General features: G+C 50.2%; 1 protein-coding gene across 4 annotated transcripts in view; it reads right to left on the minus strand.

The window, feature by feature from the left end:
* The window catches only part of LOC149434651 (protein mono-ADP-ribosyltransferase PARP14-like), a 196,616-nt gene that overhangs the window by 137,201 nt on the left and 37,446 nt on the right, over positions 1-21,969 (minus strand). For 2 of the 4 annotated variants that reach the window (XM_089663562.1, XM_089663559.1), the window contains 3 exons: positions 16,893-17,336; positions 15,852-15,985; positions 12,716-12,749 (listed from right to left, as the gene is read on the minus strand). The exons of the other annotated variants lie outside the window; for them this stretch is intronic. In XM_089663562.1, the coding sequence (XP_089519688.1) occupies positions 12,716-12,749; positions 15,852-15,985; positions 16,893-17,336 (612 nt within the window). The remainder of the gene's footprint in view (positions 1-12,715; positions 12,750-15,851; positions 15,986-16,892; positions 17,337-21,969) is intronic. 4 annotated transcript variants of the gene reach the window in all.

Below are 21,969 nucleotides of genomic sequence, written 5' to 3' on the forward strand. Positions count from 1 at the left end.
TCTTATCCAATTTCCAACCACACTATAGCTGAAATACAGCTACAGCGCAGTTGTCTAGTTCTGGGAGGGTGTCCATGGACGTCCTCCCAGAACACACCCCCTGCGCGCACCCAGCGCCGCCACTGATTGCTGTGTCCTACAGACACAGCTGATCACAGGATACAGTAAATGGCCAATGTGACGAACCGTCCCTTTGCGATAACATTTTGCCCTTTCTGTTGCGGTTTTATCCCCTTGGTAAGTGGTCTTCCCGTTCTCCCCTTGGTAAGTGGTCTTCCCGTTCTCCCCTTGGTAAGCGGTCTTCCCGTTCTCCCCTTGGTAAGCGGTCTTCCCGTTCTCCCCTTGGTAAGCGGTCTTCCCGTTCTCCCCTTGGTAAGTGGTCTTCCCGTTCTCCCCTTGGTAAGTGGTCTTCCCGTTCTCCCCTTTGTAAAGCTGTATATGTTTAGCAGCTGTTATGTAGACAGACATTCTACACTGTGTTTAAGGTAATGTGACCTTGTAGTCTTTCACTTTCATACTGTGCTGTTGTGTTGTAGAGTTTTGTTGTGGGTGAGGAAAACCAGGTGCCAGACTGTCTGGTGGGGATGGGGGTGAAGGGGGCAGGGATTACTTCCAGCATGTGCTATATAAACTGAGTTGTGTTCATTAAAGATTCATTCATTCACCCTACACGAAGTTCTGACTTGTGGTTTGGGATATCGGGGAAGGATTGTCTTTGAGCTCTAATACCTGCCTTGGCAGAATGCTGGAAGACTTGCCGGAAAAGGGGACCATTGGCTGAGACACATCGCTCCGCACGAGGAAGCCCAGGCAGAACGGTTCCGCCACAACTGGTTGGCAGCGGTGGGATCTTTCCTCATTGCGGAGGAAGTCCAAACCACCAACCGGGACCCCATCTTTTTCACGGAGACGTCCCTGCTCGGCCAGAAGGATGTACGGGACCTCTGGAAGCCAGGTCCCCAAAGCCTGCTTGTTGCTCGGGGATATGGCTCCAAGACCATAGAGGAACTGTTGGCCGAGATTATGGCCCTGGACCAAGCGGATGCGCACCTTGCTTCACCTGATGCATACTCCGCTCTGCCAGAAGTGGAGTGGTGTTTGGCTCTGTTCGGCAATGCTCCCACCCCCGAACAGATTTCCAAGGCCCTGGACGATGCCACCCAACTGCAGCTTAATCATTCCCGGTCATCCACGGAGGGCTCGGTCTGGGAGGGGATTACCTCCCGCCTCCTCCAGACTGCAACCAGACCAAGGAAAATTCCCTATGCTGCTTTTAAAACTTTCTCGGAGGCGGATGGGGACATTGACAGCTTTCTTCAGGACTTTGAACGGTTGTGCACCATCCATGGTGTGGCAGCCCAAGACTGGGTCCCCATTTTGAGCAGCAAGCTAACCGGTCGGGCTGCAGACGCATTCAGGACTGTACCTGACAGCTACTGCTTGGATTATGATTATGTTAAGGAACACTTGCTGGACCGCTACACTCTCACCTCAGAGGCATGCCGCTTAAAGTTCCGGGCACTCAAGAAGAAACCCCAGGACACCTTCACTGAATGGGGACATCAGTTACAACATGCTGCCCGCAGCTGGGTCTGAAGGTGTCAGATCACCAAGCTGGAGGTGTAACGGAACCGACCCCAGACTGTAATTGGGTACTTCCGTTATAATACCGTTTCCCAGTCCAAACACCGACAACAGACACCACAGCTGACCATACAAGAGTAGACGACACCAGACTGTCTGAACATGGAACTCTTTATTTGAAACTCGAATTGGCTTTTTATACACTCAGGGGACAGTCCCCCCCCCCCTGCATAATGACACAGGGCGGGGCAATCTACATTTAGCAACAAGAGACACACAGGTATTCAAACTTCACACACGCAGACAGTCCCATCAGGAGGGAGGGCTTCTGAAGACAACTAAGCTAATACACATAAGCACATACATCCCATAATAGTTTGCTCCCAAGCAAGACACACAATAGAACAATGGAATGAAACCACATGACATTAAACAATCAACAACCCCCCACCCCAATATTAGGACAGATCACCCTGTACCCCTAACAGGCACAGGGTGACTTACACATAAGAGGGATATGGGCTGAATTTACAGAAGCAGAAACTCTGACATTCTTCGAGAAATGGGAAGGAGAATTGGGAACAAAAATAGATGAACAACAAAAGAGTAAAATGTTAAAATTAATACATGGGGTGAGGATTATTAACACAGTTGAAATGAATTATAAATGTATGTCTAGATGGTATTGTACGCCGAGTGTAGCACATAAACACAGAGAGGAAATATGACCATAATGTTGGAGGGGATGTGGGGGAATAGGTACAATGTCACATAATTGGTGGGAATATCCAAAAATTCAGGTATTCTGGCAAGAAATAATTCAAAATATACAGGAGATTGAGGGAATCCAAATTCAGAAAGATCCATGGGTTCCTAGATTGTAAGCTCGAAAGAGCAGGGCCCTCGATCCCCTCATGTTTTGCATTGTATTGGTATTGTTCTGTCACATGTTCTGTCCCCCTTTGTAATGTACAGCGCTGAGCGAACTATTGGCGCTTTATAAATACTGTATAATAATAATAATAATCATATGTCTCTTTTATAAAACAGTAAAACAATATAAGAACAATATAATATACCATTTGCTTGGTGCAGCAAAAAGTCTAATCCCTAAATTCTGGCAGACCCAAGAGTCCCCATCAATGAAAGATTGGATGAATAGAATTGAGTATATTTATAAGATGGAGGAGTTGTGTTATATTGAAGAGGATAAAGGGGAAGTATTTAAGGAAATCTGGAGAAACATCAAAGAGATATTTACAAATAAGAGGTGATACAATAGTAGAGGTGAGGAATTTAAACGGCTTAAAGGAATTTAGAGAAATAATATTGTTTACAGGAGAGGAAGGAGAAGTTTAAGATTGCTATGGACAAGGGGTTTTCTAGGGGGAGGGTAGGTTTTTTTTGGGGGAAAAAGAGGGGATGTGTTTGAATAATAATGCTGATATTTATGTATTTTTGTCTTTGTTATATATGTTGTCAATTTTTTTTTATATAAAGGAAAATTATTAATAAAAGAGATAAAAAAATAGGGATATGGGGAGCTGAGACAGGGGTCTCCCCACCTCTCCAAAGTGAGCTGTGTTCCATGGGCCCCCCACCCAAAGTCACTCCCGAACTGTTGCAACTGCTGTTACTGGAGCAGTTTTACAATGGACTTCCAGGGGATGTTAGACATTGAGTCCGGGACAGACACCCCCTAACCTTAGCTGACGCTAGTCGCTGGGCAGATGAGTACCTGGACAACAGGAGGCTAACTGAGCCCGCCATTCCCCCTGCACCTCATCCACAACCAATGGTGCCCACGCCGGTCACCCGAGAATGCCTCAGACCACCCTCACCTTCCGACCCAAAGCGGTCTGGCCCACGCTGTTATGGCTGCAACCAAACAGGGCACATCTGCATTCATTGCCCCCGGAATCCACCAAGGCCCCAGACCCTCGGGGCACTTCCAACCGACCCACCACTCCCTATGGCCGAGCCTCTGCCTACTCCCTACAGGACCACCACAGTGACACTGCCTCTTAATGGAGGAATTTTACAACGAAGGATGAGGACATCCGGGTCTTTTACGAGGCTAACCCTCTCCAGGCTGCCACCCCGGACAATCGCTGACATCACCAACAGGTACTCCATGTTAACGGCCGCTGGGCCCAAGGATTATGGGACACTGGGGCCACACTCATCATAGTCCAACCCCAACTTGTACCAGACTGGGCCAAGACCGGGTGGTCTGTCTACCGGATTCCTACCCAGGTTCGTCTGGACTGGGGGGTCGGGGCTAGGGACATTGAAATTTTAGTAATGCAGAACCTGCCGGCTGAGGTTCTCCTTGGAAATTATCTGGGAGTCCTGGTCTCCACTTTTGGCACCGAGACCCCTGTCAAAGCTCATCTGGTCACCACTCTCCACCAGACTAGAGAGCACACTGCCGCTCCACCTGCCGAGGTTCAGATAAGAATTGAATACCCACCCCCTTCTGAGCTTGTCCCTGCCCTGACCTGGGATTCCCCCGCTGATTTTGCTAAAGAAACAGCCAGTGACTGGACCTTACACCCCTATAGACGGAGGACTGGGAGCAGGGGTGGACTGACAACTCATGGGGCCCCCGGGCAATAGGGGATCATGGGGCCCCTGTGTCCTTGCCCAAACTCAAAAAAGCCTATGAAAAAGGTACCAGGGGCATCTCATGGGGCCCCCTACTGACCCCAGGCCCTCGGGCAGTGCCCGAGTTTTCAAATGGTAAGTCCACATGGTACTGGTAAGTCCAATGGTAAGACTGGGAGTGATCCTGGGGGATTTGGAGATGCAAGGTATGAGTGGGACCAGGGCAAGTTGTACAGGGTATATGGGAGACCGGGGGTGTGCGCTGTCCAAATACCTCACCAGCAGATGGTAGTACCGAGGAAGTATCGGCGTGATCTCCTCCAGATTGCGCATTATATTCCCCTTGCTGGGTGTCACGATTGCGGCGTCAGACCCCAGACCTTCTCACCAAACTCGTGACCGAAGGACTGGCCGATCTAAAACTGCGATGTGACGTGCGTAACAATGCCACACCCAGCTGCACCCTGCACAACGATTTTCCAGCTGATGGATAATGATCGACGTGCCAGCAGCCTGGATCGATTGTTACTGGGTCAGGTTAATTAGGCAATTAAGAAAAAACTGGCATTTTTCTTAATTGCCTAATTAATTAGGCAATTAACCATTCACACTGCCACCACCTCCTTTTTATTCAGAGAAAGAGGAAACTCGACGTTCAGCTATAACACTATAATGGTTGATATAATTGACTACAAAACCCGGTCATAATACAGGCCTGTTATACAGAGGGTTAAAACAAACAGTAGCGTCTCTTTAAAGGCAGGGATTCGTAAATTGCAATTAAAAGCTATAGAAACAGTTCAACACTTTCAGAAAGAGAGATTTATTACTAAAAGGGTCAAACAGGTGGAATAAAAATATTTACAGAGAACATGTAACTAAGACATATATATATATATATATATATATACATACAGAGCATAACAGCACAGCAAAGAGATAACAGAGAGAGGTTAAAGGGTTAAGGTACTTGCCATTAAGCCTTGGGTGTAAGCAGATCACGTTTCTGAGCAGAAGGGTGCTTTTTGATCTCCCTATGTTACGATGGTAAAGATGGGAGAATTCTTCAACTCTACTCTTATGCTTGACAGCCTGTTTTAAAGTTTCCCAGCAGGGGGTGGTTCTAAAGTAAAAGACCAATCCCCTGTTTAGGGAGGAATCGTCAGGCGGAACCCTAAACTGGAACCAACATCTTTCATAATTCATATTCTGGTCCATAACTTTCCATCTGCACAAGCGACAGTCCACCCGCGGGTATATTATTATGCAGACAAGTCTGAGGATTATTTAGATATTAATTATGAAATGATATATTGCATGGTTCACGAGTTCTATGTTTCGGCTTCCCTGATGGTCTGAGATAAGCGAGTGACCCATCAAACTGTTCGCCTGCTCATTGGCTATCTGACGAGGTTATTAGCTCAGAGTCCCTTTCAACTCTTGGGAAGGCTCCGTTATCTTATTACGAGGTGTGAAATTACATAGGTACTTTGGTCAGTGAGACTCCAACTATCTTGGGAAAGCTGCCTTATATCTTCCTAGGTGAGAAAGGATACAGCTTCCACAGACAGCTCGGCACCTAGCTAGAGATTCCTTGGCAGGCCAGTGACCCATAAACAGTACACACACACACACTAGCCAGATGTCTCCTCTCAGTGAGAGGGAGGGGTAGGGGAAGGATAAGGGAGAAATGGATACCCTTAGCAAGATGGAGTCTGCGTACTTCACTGTGTGTTGCGCATGTTTGCGACACTAGGCATTTGGGCAACCGACGGACCCTGCATCACTTAACCCAAAGTTTCTTCTGGCCAGGAGTATCGGGGGACATTCGGGACTACTATCGGTCTTGTGAGGTCTGCCAAAAGGTAGGGAAGCAGGGAGACAGGCCCAGGGCTACTCTGAGGCCCCTACCCATAGCCGGGGAACCTTTCAGCCGTATCACCGTGGACCTAGTGGTGCCCCTGAAATGGTCTAGTCCCACGGGCAAGAAGTATATCTTGACCATTGTCGACTACGCCACTCGGTATCAGGAGGCCGTAGCGCTGATAGATGTGCAGGCAGAAACAGTTGCTCAAGCCCTGCTGCAGATCTTTACTCGGGTAGGATTTCCTCGGGAGATCCGGACCGACCAAGGCACGCAGTTCACGGCCGAGCTTACCCAACAACTTTGGAAGTTGTGTGGGATCAGACCACTGTACAGCTATCCCTACCACCCCCAGACCAATGGGCTCTGCGAACAGTTTAAAGGTACGCTGAAACAACTCCCTTGAATGTTCACCATGTCCCATAAGGACTGGGAGTGGCATCTCCCCCACCTCCTGTTCGCCTACGAGAGGTACCGCAGGATTCCACTGGGTTCTCTCCCTTCGAGCTGCTGTATCGCCAGAGGGTTCAGGGACCCCTGGATCTCCTAAGTGAACACTGGGAGGGAGCAGTGGCCGAGGAGGGGACTTCAGTGGTAGCCTATGTGCTGGAGCTCAGGGAGAGGCTACAGTGGTTGATGACCCTAGTACCGGACAACCTTGAGGCTGAACAGAGCTGACAGAAATGGTGGTACGACCAGTCTGCTCGAGACCGAACATTTCACTTAGGACAGAAAGTGTTGGCCTTGAAACCAGTCCGGCATGACAAATTACAGGCTGCCTGGCAGGGCCCGTACCAAGTGGTGGAGCAACTCTGTGTTACCACATACATTGTAGCTTACTTTTCTGATCGAAGGATCCGGCGGACCTTCCATGTGAATATGCTGAAACCGTTCATCGAACGACAGGACAGTGTAGCTGCTATTTGCGCTCCCGCTACCAATGACTCAGAAACGCTTCTTCTGTCGGGGCTGCCGGGGGGACGGACAGTCCCAGCTGAGTGTAGTGGACGTAGATAACAGCACACGGCTGTCTCCTGAGGCCCAGGAACAGGCCCGCCAACTGCTCTAAGAGCGCCGAGGGCTGTTCTCATCCCTACCCGGGTACACCATCACAACTGCCCACCAGGTAGACACGCAGGGTCAGGCCGCCCTGAAGCAGGCTGCCTACCGAGTGCCCAAGTCCATCAGAGAAGGGATGAGGAGAGAGATTAAGGAAATGTTAGATTTAGGTGTGATAGAACCCTCTGACGGTCCCGGGGCCTCCCCAGTAGTCCTGGTACCCAAGAAGGATGGAACCGTCCAGGTCTGTGTGGACTACCGCAGGATCAATGAACGGAAAGTGACCGATGCATAACTCCATGCCCCAGATAGATGAGCTGCTGGACCCGATGGCCAGAGGTAAATTTCTTACCACTATTGATCTCTGCAAGGGGTACTGGCAGATTCCGCTGGATGCGAACGCGTTACCAAAGTCAGCATTCATCACCCCGTTCGGCTTGTACCAGTCCAGGGTCATGCCGTTTGGGATGAAGAACGCCCCGGCTACCTTTCAGAGAATGGTAGATAAGCTGCTGAATGGGCTGCAGGACTTCTCCTGCGACTTTCTATACGATATAGCTATCTACAGTGATAGTTGGGAGGATCACCTCCGACAACTCAGGGAAATGCTTGATTGCATCGGGCAAACATGGCTGACCATCCGACCTGACAAATGCCATGTTGGGGTGTCCAAGGTCCAATATCTAGGACATCGGGTAGGATGTGGGAAGCAACGACCAGCACCGGCAAAGGTGGAAGCGGTAGCAAATTGGCCCACTTCCCGGAGCAAGACCCAGGTCCTTGCCTTCCTAGGCACTGAGGGATACTACCGTAAATTCATCCCCAACTACAGCGCCATTGCTAAACCCCTAACGGATCTGACCCGGAAGAATCTGCCCCGACAGGTCATGTGGTCCCCAGAGTGTGAAACGGCTATCTAAAAGCTCAAACATGATTTGATCCATGCTCCCGTTTTCGCTGCTCCTGACCCTTCCAAACAGTTTTGTGCTCACACCGATGCGTCCAGTTTTGGATTGGGTGCTGTTCAGAGCCAAATCGGGGACGATGGGAACGACCATCCAGTGGCCTACCTAAGTAGAAAGTTGTTACCCCGGGAGGTGGCCTACACTTCTGTGGAGAAAGAGTGTCTTGCCTTGGTATGGGCCCTCAAGAAATTGCAGCCCTACCTATACGAGCGCTCCTTCACCATACTCACCAATCACAACCCCCTGGTATGGCTAAACCGGGTCTCCGGGGACAATGGTCGTCTGCTGCGGTGGAGCTTGGCCCTCCAACCCTATAACTTTATCATCCAGTACCAACCAAGGAAGCAAAATGCCAACGCGGATGGGTTGTCCCGGCAAGCCGAGTTGGTGAAGTAACCCTCTGAACCGGCCAGCCCTAAGCGGACCCGTTTGAAGGTCTCGCCAGGTCTGGCGAGTCGTACGCAACGGGGGAGACTTGTGACGAACCGTCCCTTTGTGATCACGTTTTGCCCTTTCTGTTCCGGTTTTATCCCCCTGTTAATTGGTCTTCCCGTTCTCCCCTTAGTAAGTGGTCTTCCCGTTCTTCCCTTTGTAAGTGGTCTTCACGTTCTCCCCTTTGTAAAGTTGTATATGTTTAGCAGCTGTTATGTAGACAGGCATTCTACACTGTTTGTTTAGGGAAATGTGAACTTGTAGTCTTTCACTTCTCTAGATTTCATATTGTGCTGATTGCTGTTGTGCTGTAGAGTTTTGTTGTGGGTGGGAATAAACAGGTGCCAGATTGTCTGGTGGGGATGGGGGTGAAGGGGGCAGGGATTACTGCCAGCATGTGATGTATATACTGAGCTGTGTTCAATAAAGTATTCATTCATTCACCCTACATGAAGTTCCGACTCGTGGTTTGCGATATTGGGGAAGGATTGTCTTTGAGCTCTAATACCCGCCTTGGCAGAGCACTGGAAGACTTGCCGGAATAGGGGACCATTGGCTGAGACGTATCGCTCCGCACGAGGAAGCCCAGGCAGAACGGTTCTGCCACAGCCAATCACAGAGGCCTTTTACCATGTGATCAGCTGTGTCCAATGGCACAGCAGATCACCGAGTAAATACAGTTGCCGGTTATCGGCTGCACTTTCCTCACCCTGTCACAGAGTGAGGAAAGTACTGCTGAGAACCGGCAATTGTCAGCAAAGAGATTGGCACTGATCATCAGCAGTGCCGCCCACCTGTGCCACCCACCTGTGCCCAACAGTGCTTCCCACCTGTACCCATCAGTGCTGCCCACCTGTACCCATCAGTGATTCCCACCTGTACCCATCAGTGCCGACCACCTGTGCCCATCAGTGCCACCCACCTGTGCCCAGCAATGCCTAGCAGTGCCACCCACCTGCGCACAGCAGTTCCACCCATCAGTGCTGCCAGCAGTGCCGCCCATCAGTACCCAGCAGTGCCGCCACTCAGTACCCAGCAGTGCTGTCACTCAGTGCCGCCCATCAGTGCTGTCCATCAGTGCCGCCTATCAATGCCACCTTTCAGTGCAGCATCATCAGTGCCAGCTCATCAGTGCAATCTATCAATGCCGCCTATCAGTGCCTCCTATCAGTGTCCATCAGTGCTGCCTATCCCTGTCAACTCATCAGTGCCAATCAGTGCTGCCTATCCATGCCACCTCATCAGTGCCCATCAGTGCTGCCTATCCATGCCACCTCATCAGTGCCCATCAGTGCAGCCTTATCCAATGCACATCAGTGAAGGAGAAAAATTACCTGTTCGCAAAAGCGGCAATTAAATACCACCAAAAGAAAGCTCTATTTTTGTGAAAAAAAATTATAAAAATTTGATATGGGTACAGTGTAAAGGGGGACAGCGCTGAAGGCTGAAAATTAGCCTGGGCAGGAAGGGGGGGAGGGCCCGGTAGGCGAGGGGTTAAAGGGACAGTGCTCAATTTCAAATGAGAATTCTCTTTCCTTCACATCTAATCCTTGCCATCTAGTTCTGAGGACCCTCAGTGAGCTCACCTATATCTTGTTGGTTGTTTTCCTGCTCTCTGGGGGATTCAGCACTCCCCTCAGATTGGAGGTAGTGGATTATTACTGAAAGCCGGCCTGATAACAGTTATTGTTGCTTTATGATGAACGTTGTTACTTTTGCTCACAATTACTAAGAGTGATTATATTTGCTGCATATATCAGTGTCATTTTGTTCTTTTTGACCAAGTTACCTTTAATTCCAATATAAAGTTTATATTGGTCTATACTGACTTGTGTGTGAGTCCATCTTACAGGTGCCATTTACTTTGGTCACAAGAGCACGGGGGTGTCAGCAGAGGTTGGGCTTTCAACAAGAGGTCCAGATTGACAAAGAACACAAAAATGACTAAGCAACCCTTGAGGAGGTAGTTCTACATTTGTTACCCCAACCCGCTTCCAACCACCCTGACCGTATGTGGACAGCTCAGAAATATTGCCCATTTGCTTGAAATTTTCAGATATTGAAGGGCCCCATGACCACTGCTGATAATTATGGACGAGTGATAACATTCAATGGTGTATGAAACGTGATAACAATGTGTGGATTCCAATACCATCTCTATGCTGATGACACGCAAATCTGACATATCAGTATGGAGGTCACACACTGAGCTCATGATATTTGCCCCCTCCCCCAACATTTTCATGAAGATCAAAATCAAAACCTATTAGTCCCTTCTCTAATGCCAGGATGTTACATGTAACCCTGGACTCTGATCTCTCCTTCCAGCCTCACATCCAATCAATGCCGAAACCTTAACCTCCACAATCTTCCAAAATACGTCCCTTCCTAACCAACTCCACCAGCAATATACTAATCTGCTCACCTGTTATCTCTCACCTTGACTATTGCAGCTCCCTCCTTACTGGCCTCCCTCTACACAAGCCATCCCACCCTCAGTCCATCATGAATGCTCCTGCAAGTCATCCACCTCACCAACCATTCAGTGTCCGCTTCTCCTCTCTGCCTATCCCTCCATTGGCTTTCCTTTGCCCAATGAATAAAATTCAGACTACTAAGAACAACATACAAAGGCTTCCCCGATCTACATCACTAGCCACATCTACAAATATCACTCAAACCATCCTCTTTGTTCCACCCAGTACCTCCTGCTCAGTAGTTCCCTCATCACCTCCTTCCATGCTCATCTCCAGGACTTCTCCAGAGCCTCTTCCATTCTCTGGAACTCTCTACCGCAATCTGTCCTACTCTGTCCACCTTTAGTGGATCCTTGGAAATCTCTTTAGGGAAGTCTATCCTGCCTCCTCCTAAAAAAAGGAAATTACACTTTCACCATTCCTGACAAAATATTCTTCTTCTACAAGGGTTAGTATTTCAAACGGTCAGGTTTTAATTGGATAAGAAGAGGTTTGTCCAAGATGGCAACTGGGGGGCCATTTGCCCATTGTGACATGTGACTTGGCCAATGGACATAAGTGGTGCACAAGATGGGTGGCCAACCATCTCTTAGCACACAGTCTTAGGAAACACAGCCTTTTTTGTGTATTTGTAATCTACATAATTAGTCCATAAAATTGCTACTGAGGTTCCAGAGGAAGAAGGACAGCACGGGGATTGTCGCCAAAGCTCCTTGGGGAACTTCTCCACTACTTGTGCTTACTGCATTTGACTCTAAGCCTCTCTCTGCAGCTAGGCACTACCAGCCTCTGTTCACCGCTCTCTCTCTCTCTCCATGCCATCCCTCTGGGTGTTAACTTCCAAATATTCCAAGGTAGAGAAGACAGAGATGGTGGCATTGACCTTTGGTCTCCTCCAACACCTCACTGTGGCCACAGAGATGATATGGAGCGAGAGGGGCTTAGTGGCTCACACACTGCCCACAGTTCCTTGAGTACAGGGAAGGAATGATTGGGGGTTCATGAGGCATGCTGGGCTTCCTTGTACTGCCATTATCACCTGGATATTGCAACAAATGATCACATTATTTTCAATGGGGTATTGTTACATTTACATATTAACTTCCTGTACATTGTCATAACTGCCAGTGTGTTGACTGTATATTGCCCTTTTTACCCAGTGTTTGTTTTGGGGACCATATTACCCTCCAGAGGATTGTCTTTATTTCATATGCACACCACAATACAGCCTTCCTCAACCTTTTTGCCATGGAAGAACCCTTGAAAGAATTTTCAGGTTTTGGAGAACCCCCTTCTAATATTGATAATAGCTACAGCTTCGTGGTACCTTTTCCACCCTACGTTAGTGAAGGGCTTCCTTGCACTGGTGGTCAGTGATAAGAATGAGTTGTGTTGGTGGCAGAATTATATGGGCACCATCATCCAGGAGATCAAACCATCACTGTTCATAAGTCAAGAAACCCCGGGAAACCTCTGGAAGAATCTTGGGCAACTTCTGGAAGAACCCTGGGAAACCTCTGGAAGAACCCTGGGCAACTTCTGGAGGAACCCTGGGCAACCTCTGGAGGAACCCTGGGCAACCTCTGGAGGAACCCTGGGCAACCTCTGGAGGAAACCTGGGCATCGTCTGGAGGAACCCTGGTGAAGAAAGGCTGCTATAGACACTTTCCTATGGAGGTTTATAAGTTGGAATGCACCCCTCTGTAAATTCAATATTGTTCAGTTACCTGGGAGTTTCTGGCTCTTCTCAGTTTTGCAAGCCTGCAAAAGAAAAAACATACACTCATCATATTAGATCTAGATCAGTGATTCTCAGCCTTTTTTCAGTCAAGGCACCCTTTACAATTATACATGTCTCGAGGCACCCCATTCTTAAATATTGTAATGCAATGCTGGATGCAATAACTAAAAGCAAGTCATATACACACAATAGACAGGTAGTCACACAGGTACTTTTAACCAGCATTTACACCGTTAATTATTCTAAGCACGTGAAAGACCCTCTACCAAATGAACACCTTCCCTGGCACATCATAGCATTCACTCGGCACTCCAAGAAATAACAGAATCCAACTGCAATATTCTTGCACTGTCAGAACCTCCACTTTTATTATCACACGACACACAGGAGGATATATCTTATAGTCATCACAATCTGCATAATAACACACCAATAATAATGTGAGCATTATTTATTTATTTATTTATTTATTTATCGAGTTTATATAGCGCCAAAGGGATTGCTCAGCGCTGTACAATAGAGGGGGGGACAATACATGAAACAGTACAGTAACATCAAACAGTACACAAGGGGTAAGAGGGCCCTACTCTTTCGAGCTTACAATCTAGGAGGGAGGGGGTAGAGGCACAGGAGGAAGCGGCTGTGGGGGATGGAGTGGTAGGAGGAGGGAAGGGCAGCGGCTGTTAGGTGAGGGTGGGGTAGGCTTCCCTGAAGAGGTGGGTTTTCAGGGAGCGCCTGAAGGTGAGGAGGGACGGTGACAGTCTGATGGATTGGGGTAGTGAGTTCCAGAGGATGGGGGAGGACCTGGAGAAGTCTTGCAGTCGTGCGTGGGAGGAGGAGACCAGGGAGCAAGATAGAAGAAGGTCCTGTGAAGAGCGAAGGGTACGGGTAGGGTGGTACCTGGGGATCAGATCGGTGAGGTAGTTAGGGGCAGTGTTGTGAATGGCCTTATAGGTCAGGGTGAGCAATTTGAATTTAATGCGTTGGGCAATGGGGAGCCAGTGGAGGGAGAGGCAGAAGGGGGTGGCAGAGGTGGAGCGGCTGGTGAGGTGGATGAGTCTGGCCGCTGAGTTCAGGATGGTCTGAAGCGGGGAGAGCCTGCACTGGGGTAGGCCGGTGAGGAGGGAGTTGCAGTAGTCCAGGCGTGAGATAATCAGGGAGTGTACTAGTAGTTTAGTGGTGTCTGGGGTAAGGAAGGAACGTATCCTGGCGATGTTCCGGAGGTGGAGCCTGCATGTGTTTGTGAGAGATTTGATATGAGGTTGAAAGGAAAGGTTTGAGTCCAGAATGACGCCAAGGACCTTGGCTTGCTGGGCGGGATTGATGGTGGTGTTGTTGGTAATGATGGAAAGGATGGGGGGGGGGGCGCGGGCTGGGGGGAAGATGAGAAGCTCGGTTTTGGAGAGGTTGAGTTTGAGGAAATGGAGCGACATCCAGTCAGAGATGTCGTTTAGGAGGTGAGTGATGCGGGCGGAGAATGAGGGGGTGAGGTGAGGGGTGGATAGGTAGATTTGAGTATCAACAGCATGAAATAGACACATCATTGGACAGCGTCACAGCATAGAATTAATACATTACCAAAACTATGAGAAGACGGGAAGGAACAGACCCCAATGGAACCATACTGCACAAGGGGTCACGGGGAAGCCCTAAATGCGACCAATTGATGAGCCCATATAGCACTGGCAAGAGTCCCAGCGTCAGAGCGTCCCCTGCTGCTAGGAAGGCTCTCATCGATCCCGTTTAAACTCTCGGCTTTTAAACCCTTTTTCCTGGCAGCGTTCCCGAAGTGGGTGGGTGCCATACTCACTCTAGGAGGAGCTAGCAGAAAAGTTCCCTAAGTATAACAGAGTCACGCCCAGCCACTATATTGAATGAACAACGTTATCTAAGGAGTCACATTTTTGGTTGTTAGGACACCAGCAAGTGGAAGGCTGCAGCGGTGGACAATAAAGACCTCTGGCTTTTTGTAACTAAAAGGCAGGATTTCACCCCGCTGGCTTGTATACAAGTTTTTGGGCATTTTTTAGGCATTTTTCCAAGGCCCCCCTGAAGAAACCTGAAGGCACCCCATTGTGCCTGGGCACCCTTGTTGAAAAAGGCTGGTCAAGATATCTACTTTTCTTTCCCAAACCTCGAGCCTTCTCAGGGGTCTAGTATATCTTAATAGAAGTTGAGATTGCACTCCTGAGGGTTGGGTCCACCACCCATCCACTGAGGGATTTATGTATGAAGGATCAGACTAAAGACGACTCACATTTACATTGCGATGGTGGCCCCATCTTCTACAAAGTGACATTTTATGACTGGCCCATATCTGTCTTCGTATGAAGGGTCGGGACAAAGCTGAACTATATGATATAAAAAGAACATTTCTTGTCTGTTGCCAGAAGTATTGGAGGGTTCTTATACCCAGTCAGGTGTACGCCCTCAGTGAGCATGCTCAGATGCTCTGTCTGCTCCCTCTCCGTGTTCACACCCTGTCCCAGCTATCCTTCTGCTCCCTGGCACTAGAAGACCCCTCTACCATTCATGGTTCAGGCAACACGTCTCTCTCTGCTCTCCTCCTCAGTATTGGACAATTTCCTCCTGCATGTCTACTTCACTTCAACAATTCGCACAGCGCTATACATGTATATATTGTACATTCACATCAGTCCCCGCCCCCGAGGAGTGTATAGTGTAAGGTCTTTAACTCACATTGATACATACACATATTAGGGACAATTTAGACCAGAGCCAATTTTCCTCCCAGCATGTCTTTGGAGTGTGGAAGGAAACTGGAGTAACCGGAGGAAACCCACACAGACACAGGGAGAACATGCAAACTCCAGGCAGGTGGTGAAGTGGTTGGGATTTGAACCGATGACCCGATTGATGTTGCCTGATGTTTGGTGCACAATGTGGTCAGCATCATCCATGAGAGGAGTGCCCCCCTCTGACAGATATACAGAATGAGCCCCTTCCATACATGGGCCATAAAGGTCTTTAATGTGGTGACATTTAGTTCTCATATATATGGAAGATGTGAGCTCAGAGACCGGAGGTGGCATCAACATCGGCCGAGACTGAAACCTGCACCCCTGTGAGCCCCTCTCCGCCCCCCGTACCCCAAAACTTACCTCAGGCTTGTCCTGTGGGGGTGGGGAGGTCGTTGTACTCTGTGTGTCTTCCGATAATCGGACTTCCAGATGCAATGTCGTTCCATCTGGTAATTTCAGTTGAAGAGTCTTCCTCTGCAGAACCCGATCTCGTGCTGCGATAGAGAAGATTCACCGATATTGTATATTGGACCATCCAGACAGTCCTGTCCTTCCTACATTCCTCTATTCCCCCTGTACTTACCTGCCCCCTCCTTGTAGTATATGGGGATCCCCTCCAGTCCTCAGTACTTACCTGCCCCCTCCTTGCAGTGTATGGGGTCCCCTCCAGTCCTCAGTACTTACCTGCCCCCTCCTTGTAGTGTATGAGGATCTCCCTCCAGTCCTCAGTACTTACCTGCCTCCTCCTTGTAGTGTATGAGGATCCCCTCCAGTCCTCAGTACTTACCTGCCTCCTCCTTGTAGTGTATGAGGATCCCCTCCAGTCCTCAGTACTTACCTGCCTCCTCCTTGTAGTGTATGAGAATCCCCTCCAGTACTCAGTACTTACCTGCCCCCTCCTTGTAGTGTATGAGGATCCCCTCCAGTCCTCAGTATTTACCTGCCCCCTCCTTGTAGTGTATGAGGATCCCCTCCAGTCCTCAGTACTTACCTGCCCCCTCCTTGTAATGTATGAGGAGCTCCTCCAGTCCTCAGTACTAACCTGCCCCCTCCTTGTAGTGTATGAGGATCCCCTCCAGTCCTCAGTACTTACCTGCCCCCTCCTTGTAGTGTATGAGGATCCCCTCCAGTCCTCAGTATTTACCTGTCTCATCCTTGTAGTTTATGAGGATCCCCCTCCAGTCCTCAGTACTTACCTGCCTCCTCCTTGTAGTGTATGAGGATTCCTTCCAGTCCTCAGTACTTACCTGCTCCCTCCTTGTAGTGTATGAGGATCCCCCTCTAGTCCTCAGTACTTACCTGCCTCCTCCTTGTAGTGTATGAGGATCCCCTCCAGTCCTCAGTACTTACCTACCTCCTCCCTCTAGTAGTATGTTATAATGCCCCCACCCCAGTACCTACCTGAGCTAGACATCTTTTCTTTGATGGCTTCCCACACCGGTGGTTTCAGGTCACACTCTGCAGCCTTATACTTCAAAATAAAAGATTTAAACTTTTTGTGGACGTTATCGCTCCATGTTGGAACTATCTTTGCCAAGGTTCGGAGATGACTGGAGAGGTTCCTGGGTAAAGACAGTTTGATGACAGGAGTGGGGTGGTCTACATTTGGCCAAGTGATATCACAGTAAACGTCAGACATTTCTTTTTCAATATATAGTTTTATCTGTTCATCCTTCAAAATGAATGCCAGTATATGTGGACTGATGGGGATTTCTACCGAATTAGGTATTTCCATACGAGGGCCTTCCTTCCCATACAAGCAATGACCAATGGATGGGTAATATGGGTACACGGATATTGTCTCATTGTCTAGCACATGCTGCTTTGTCATCACCGTCCTCAGAACTGCAATAAAAAGAAATAAGATGCTTGTTAGAGGATAAGAGAGGCAGCAATAATCAGGGATACATCAGAAGTAGTGTTAGCCCTCTTGGCAACACATATAATACGATTATTATTTCATATCAGTCATTCTCAACTAGGGCTCCTGGAGAGGCTGCTAGGGGTTCCATGAACTTTGGCTGATTAAATTCACATTCCATGATGCCTGCCTAGTTCCGGGTCCAACGCCACCTGACAGAGCCAGCTTCATAACGCCAATTATATTTTTCGCTGTCTGAAAGGGTGTCAACCAAAGTAAGGGACTTTTTTCTGGAGCAGAAAGGTTGACTGCTCTGTTGTAGGGGTCTCCAAACTGGGGCTATTTGCTTGCTTTTATCTAGTCCTTGGGGCAATATTTCATCCATTGGTGCCAACAATGGGACACTATTCCTTCCACTGTCACCAATGAAGGGTCACAATTCCTCCCAATGACACCAATGATGGGGGCACTATTCCTCCCAACAACACCAATGATGGGGCGCTATTCCTCCCAATGACACCAACGATGGGGCACAATTTCTCCCAATGACATCAACAATGGGGCACTATTCCTCCCAACAACACCATTGATGGGGTGCAATGGCACCGATGATGGAGCATTGTTTACTCTCACTAATGCCGGGACATTTTCTACTCCCGATGGCCACAGTCTGGCCCCCCTAAAGTTTGAAGGACAACAAACTGGCCCTCTGCTTAGAAAGCTTGGAAACCACCTGTCACAATCATGCCCACAGGGAGAGGCGCGGTTCTCCATTTTCTCCAAACTTCTACATTTTGGTATTGCTCTTAAACTCATATGCCATCACCTAAGGGGGGGGGGGAAAGGTGTAGTAATCATGCATACAAGAGCCAGGCACGGCTCTCACTTTATTAAGAAGTCTCCATGTATCCCCTCATTCCCTCTCCCTCAGGAATGCGTTCAGTGTAGCTGTCTATGCCATCCTTTTCCCAAATAAGGCAATAGGCTTGTCTGTTGTAAGAAGATACCAATTGATTTTTGTAGAAAAGAAGCTGTTATGCTTTGTGTGTAGTCAGTAGAGATGAGCGAAGTATTCAAAAATTCGATTAGACTGATTCGGCGAATTCGTGGAAAATATTCGATTCGAGTCGAATATATTCGCTGTGAATTTAACTTAAAAAAGGGTGTTTCTAGGCTTCAGAGAGACTTAATATTAGTGCAGAACACTGTACCTTTAATTTAAATGCCCTTGGAGTCTGCTGGGGAAGAGAAATAATACTGTCAGTCAGTATGACATGCAGAGGAGTGCCGTCGATCTTAGAATCACCGCACACTTCACTCATTTGGCCAGTCACGGGGCCAAAACCAGTGTTTGGAGCCACAGTGTGGCGGTGGAGGCAGCAGCAATGGGAGGCCATACAGCAACCTATGACAAAATGGAAACCAGCAGGAGTGTGAGGAGACCTGAAAGTGGCACATGGCAGAGTGGGAGCAATGGGAGGCAGTACAGGGACCCAGGTCACACTGTGGACCCAGCAGCAGCGTGACCAGGCGGTACGGGGGCCCATGGCAGATTTGGGGCCTGGCAGCACCTATGGGAGGCCTGTAATCTGCCAGCAACCTATGACAAAATGGAAAACCGCAGGAGTGTGAGGAGACCTCAAAGTGGCACATGGCAGAGTGGGAGCAATGGGAGGCGGTACAGGGACCCAGGTCACACTGTGGACCCAGCAGCAGCGTGACCAGGCGGTACGGGGGCCCATGGCAGATTTAGGGCCTGGATGCACCTATGGGAGGCCTGTAATCTGCCAGCAACCTATGACAAAATGGAAAACCGCAGGAGTGTGAGGAGACCTCAAAGTGGCACATGGCAGAGTGGGAGCAATGGGAGGCGGTATAGGGACCCATGTCACACTGTGGACCCAGCAGCAGTGTGACCAGGCGGTACGGGGGCCCATGGCAGATTTGGGGCCTGGCAGCACCTATGGGAGGCCTGTAATCTGCCAGCAACCTATGACAAAATGGAAAACCGCAGGAGTGTGAGGAGACCTCAAAGTGGCACATGGCAGAGTGGGAGCAATGGGAGGCGGTACAGGAACCCAGGTCACACTGTGGACCCAGCAGCAGCGTGACCAGGCGGTATGGGGGCCCATGGCAGATTTGGGGCCTGGCAGCACCTATGGGAGGCCTGTAATCTGCCAGCAACCTATGACAAAATGGAAAACCGCAGGAGTGTGAGGAGACCTCAAAGTGGCACATGGCAGAGTGGGAGCAATGGGAGGCGGTACAGGGACCCATGTCACACTGTGGACCCAGCAGCAGCGTGACCAGGCGGTACGGGGGCCCATGGCAGATTTGGGGCCTGGCAGCACCTATGGGAGGCCTGTAATCTGCCAGCAACCTATGACAAAATGGAAAACCGCAGGAGTGTGAGGAGACCTCAAAGTGGCACATGGCAGAGTGGGAGCAATGGGAGGCGGTACAGGGACCCAGGTCACACTGTGGACCCAGCAGCAGCGTGACCAGGCGGTACGGGGGCCCATGGCAGATTTGGGGCCTGGCAGCACCTATGGGAGGCCTGTAATCTGCCAGCAACCTATGACAAAATGGAAAACTGCAGGAGTGTGAGGAGACCTCAAAGTGGCACATGGCAGAGTGGGAGCAATGGGAGGCGGTACAGGGACCCAGGTCACACTGTGGACCCAGCAGCAGCGTGACCAGGCGGTACGGGGGCCCATGGCAGATTTGGGGCCTGGCAGCACCTATGGGAGGCCTGTAATCTGCCAGCAACCTATGACAAAATGGAAAACCGCAGGAGTGTGAGGAGACCTCAAAGTGGCACATGGCAGAGTGGGAGCAATGGGAGGCGGTACAGGGACCCAGGTCACACTGTGGACCCAGCAGCAGCGTGACCAGACGGTACGGGGGCCCATGGCAGATTTGGGGCCTGGCAGCACCTATGGGAGGCCTGTAATCTGCCAGCAACCTATGACAAAATGGAAAACTGCAGGAGTGTGAGGAGACCTCAAAGTGGCACATGGCAGAGTGGGAGCAATGGGAGGCGGTACAGGGACCCATGTCACACTGTGGACCCAGCAGCAGCGTGACCAGGCGGTACGGGGGCCCATGGCAGATTTGGGGCCTGGCAGCACCTATGGGAGGCCTGTAATCTGCCAGCAACCTATGACAAAATGGAAAACCGCAGGAGTGTGAGGAGACCTCAAAGTGGCACATGGCAGAGTAGGAGCAATGGGAGGCGGTACAGGGACCCAGGTCACACTGTGGACCCAGCAGCAGCGTGACCAGGCGGTACGGGGGTCCATGGCAGATTTGGGGCCTGGCAGCACCTATGGGAGGCCTGTAATCTGCCAGCAACCTATGACAAAATGGAAAACCGCAGGAGTGTGAGGAGACCTCAAAGTGGCACATGGCAGAGTGGGAGCAATGGGAGGCGGTACAGGGACCCAGGTCACACTGTGGACCCAGCAGCAGCGTGACCAGGCGGTACGGGGGCCCATGGCAGATTTGGGGCCTGGCAGCACCTATGGGAGGCCTGTAATCTGCCAGCAACCTATGACAAAATGGAAAACCGCAGGAGTGTGAGGAGACCTCAAAGTGGCACATGGCAGAGTGGGAGCAATGGGAGGCGGTACAGGGACCCAGGTCACACTGTGGACCCAGCAGCAGCGTGACCAGACGGTACGGGGGCCCATGGCAGATTTGGGGCCTGGCAGCACCTATGGGAGGCCTGTAATCTGCCAGCAACCTATGACAAAATGGAAAACCGCAGGAGTGTGAGGAGACCTCAAAGTGGCACATGGCAGAGTGGGAGCAATGGGAGGCGGTACAGGGACCCAGGTCACACTGTAGACCCAGCAGCAGCGTGACCAGGCGGTACGGGGGCCCATGGCAGATTTGGGGCCTGGCAGCACCTATGGGAGGCCTGTAATCTGCCAGCAACCTATGACAAAATGGAAAACCGCAGGAGTGTGAGGAGACCTCAAAGTGGCACATGGCAGAGTGGGAGCAATGGGAGGCGGTATAGGGACCCAGGTCACACTGTGGACCCAGCAGCAGCGTGACCAGGCGGTACGGGGGCCCATGGCAGATTTGGGGCCTGGCAGCACCTATGGGAGGCCTGTAATCTGCCAGCAACCTATGACAAAATGGAAAACCGCAGGAGTGTGAGGAGACCTCAAAGTGGCACATGGCAGAGTGGGAGCAATGGGAGGCGGTACAGGGACCCAGGTCACACTGTGGACCCAGCAGCAGTGTGACCAGGCGGTACGGGGGCCCATGGCAGATTTGGGGTCTGGCAGCACCTATGGGAGGCCTGTAATCTGCCAGCAACCTATGACAAAATGGAAAACCGCAGGAGTGTGAGGAGACCTCAAAGTGGCACATGGCAGAGTGGGAGCAATGGGAGGCGGTACAGGGACCCAGGTCACACTGTGGACCCAGCAGCAGCGTGACCAGGCGGTACGGGGGCCCATGGCAGATTAGGGGCCTGGCAGCACCTATGGGAGGCCTGTAATCTGCCAGCAACCTATGACAAAATGGAAAACCGCAGGAGTGTGAGGAGACCTCAAAGTGGCACATGGCAGAGTGGGAGCAATGGGAGGCGGTACAGGGACCCAG

This window comes from Staurois parvus, unplaced genomic scaffold (assembly GCF_062004578.1).
Source record: "Staurois parvus isolate SC_StPar_1 unplaced genomic scaffold, SC_StPar_1.0 ptg001719l, whole genome shotgun sequence".
NCBI lineage: Eukaryota > Metazoa > Chordata > Amphibia > Anura > Ranidae > Staurois > Staurois parvus.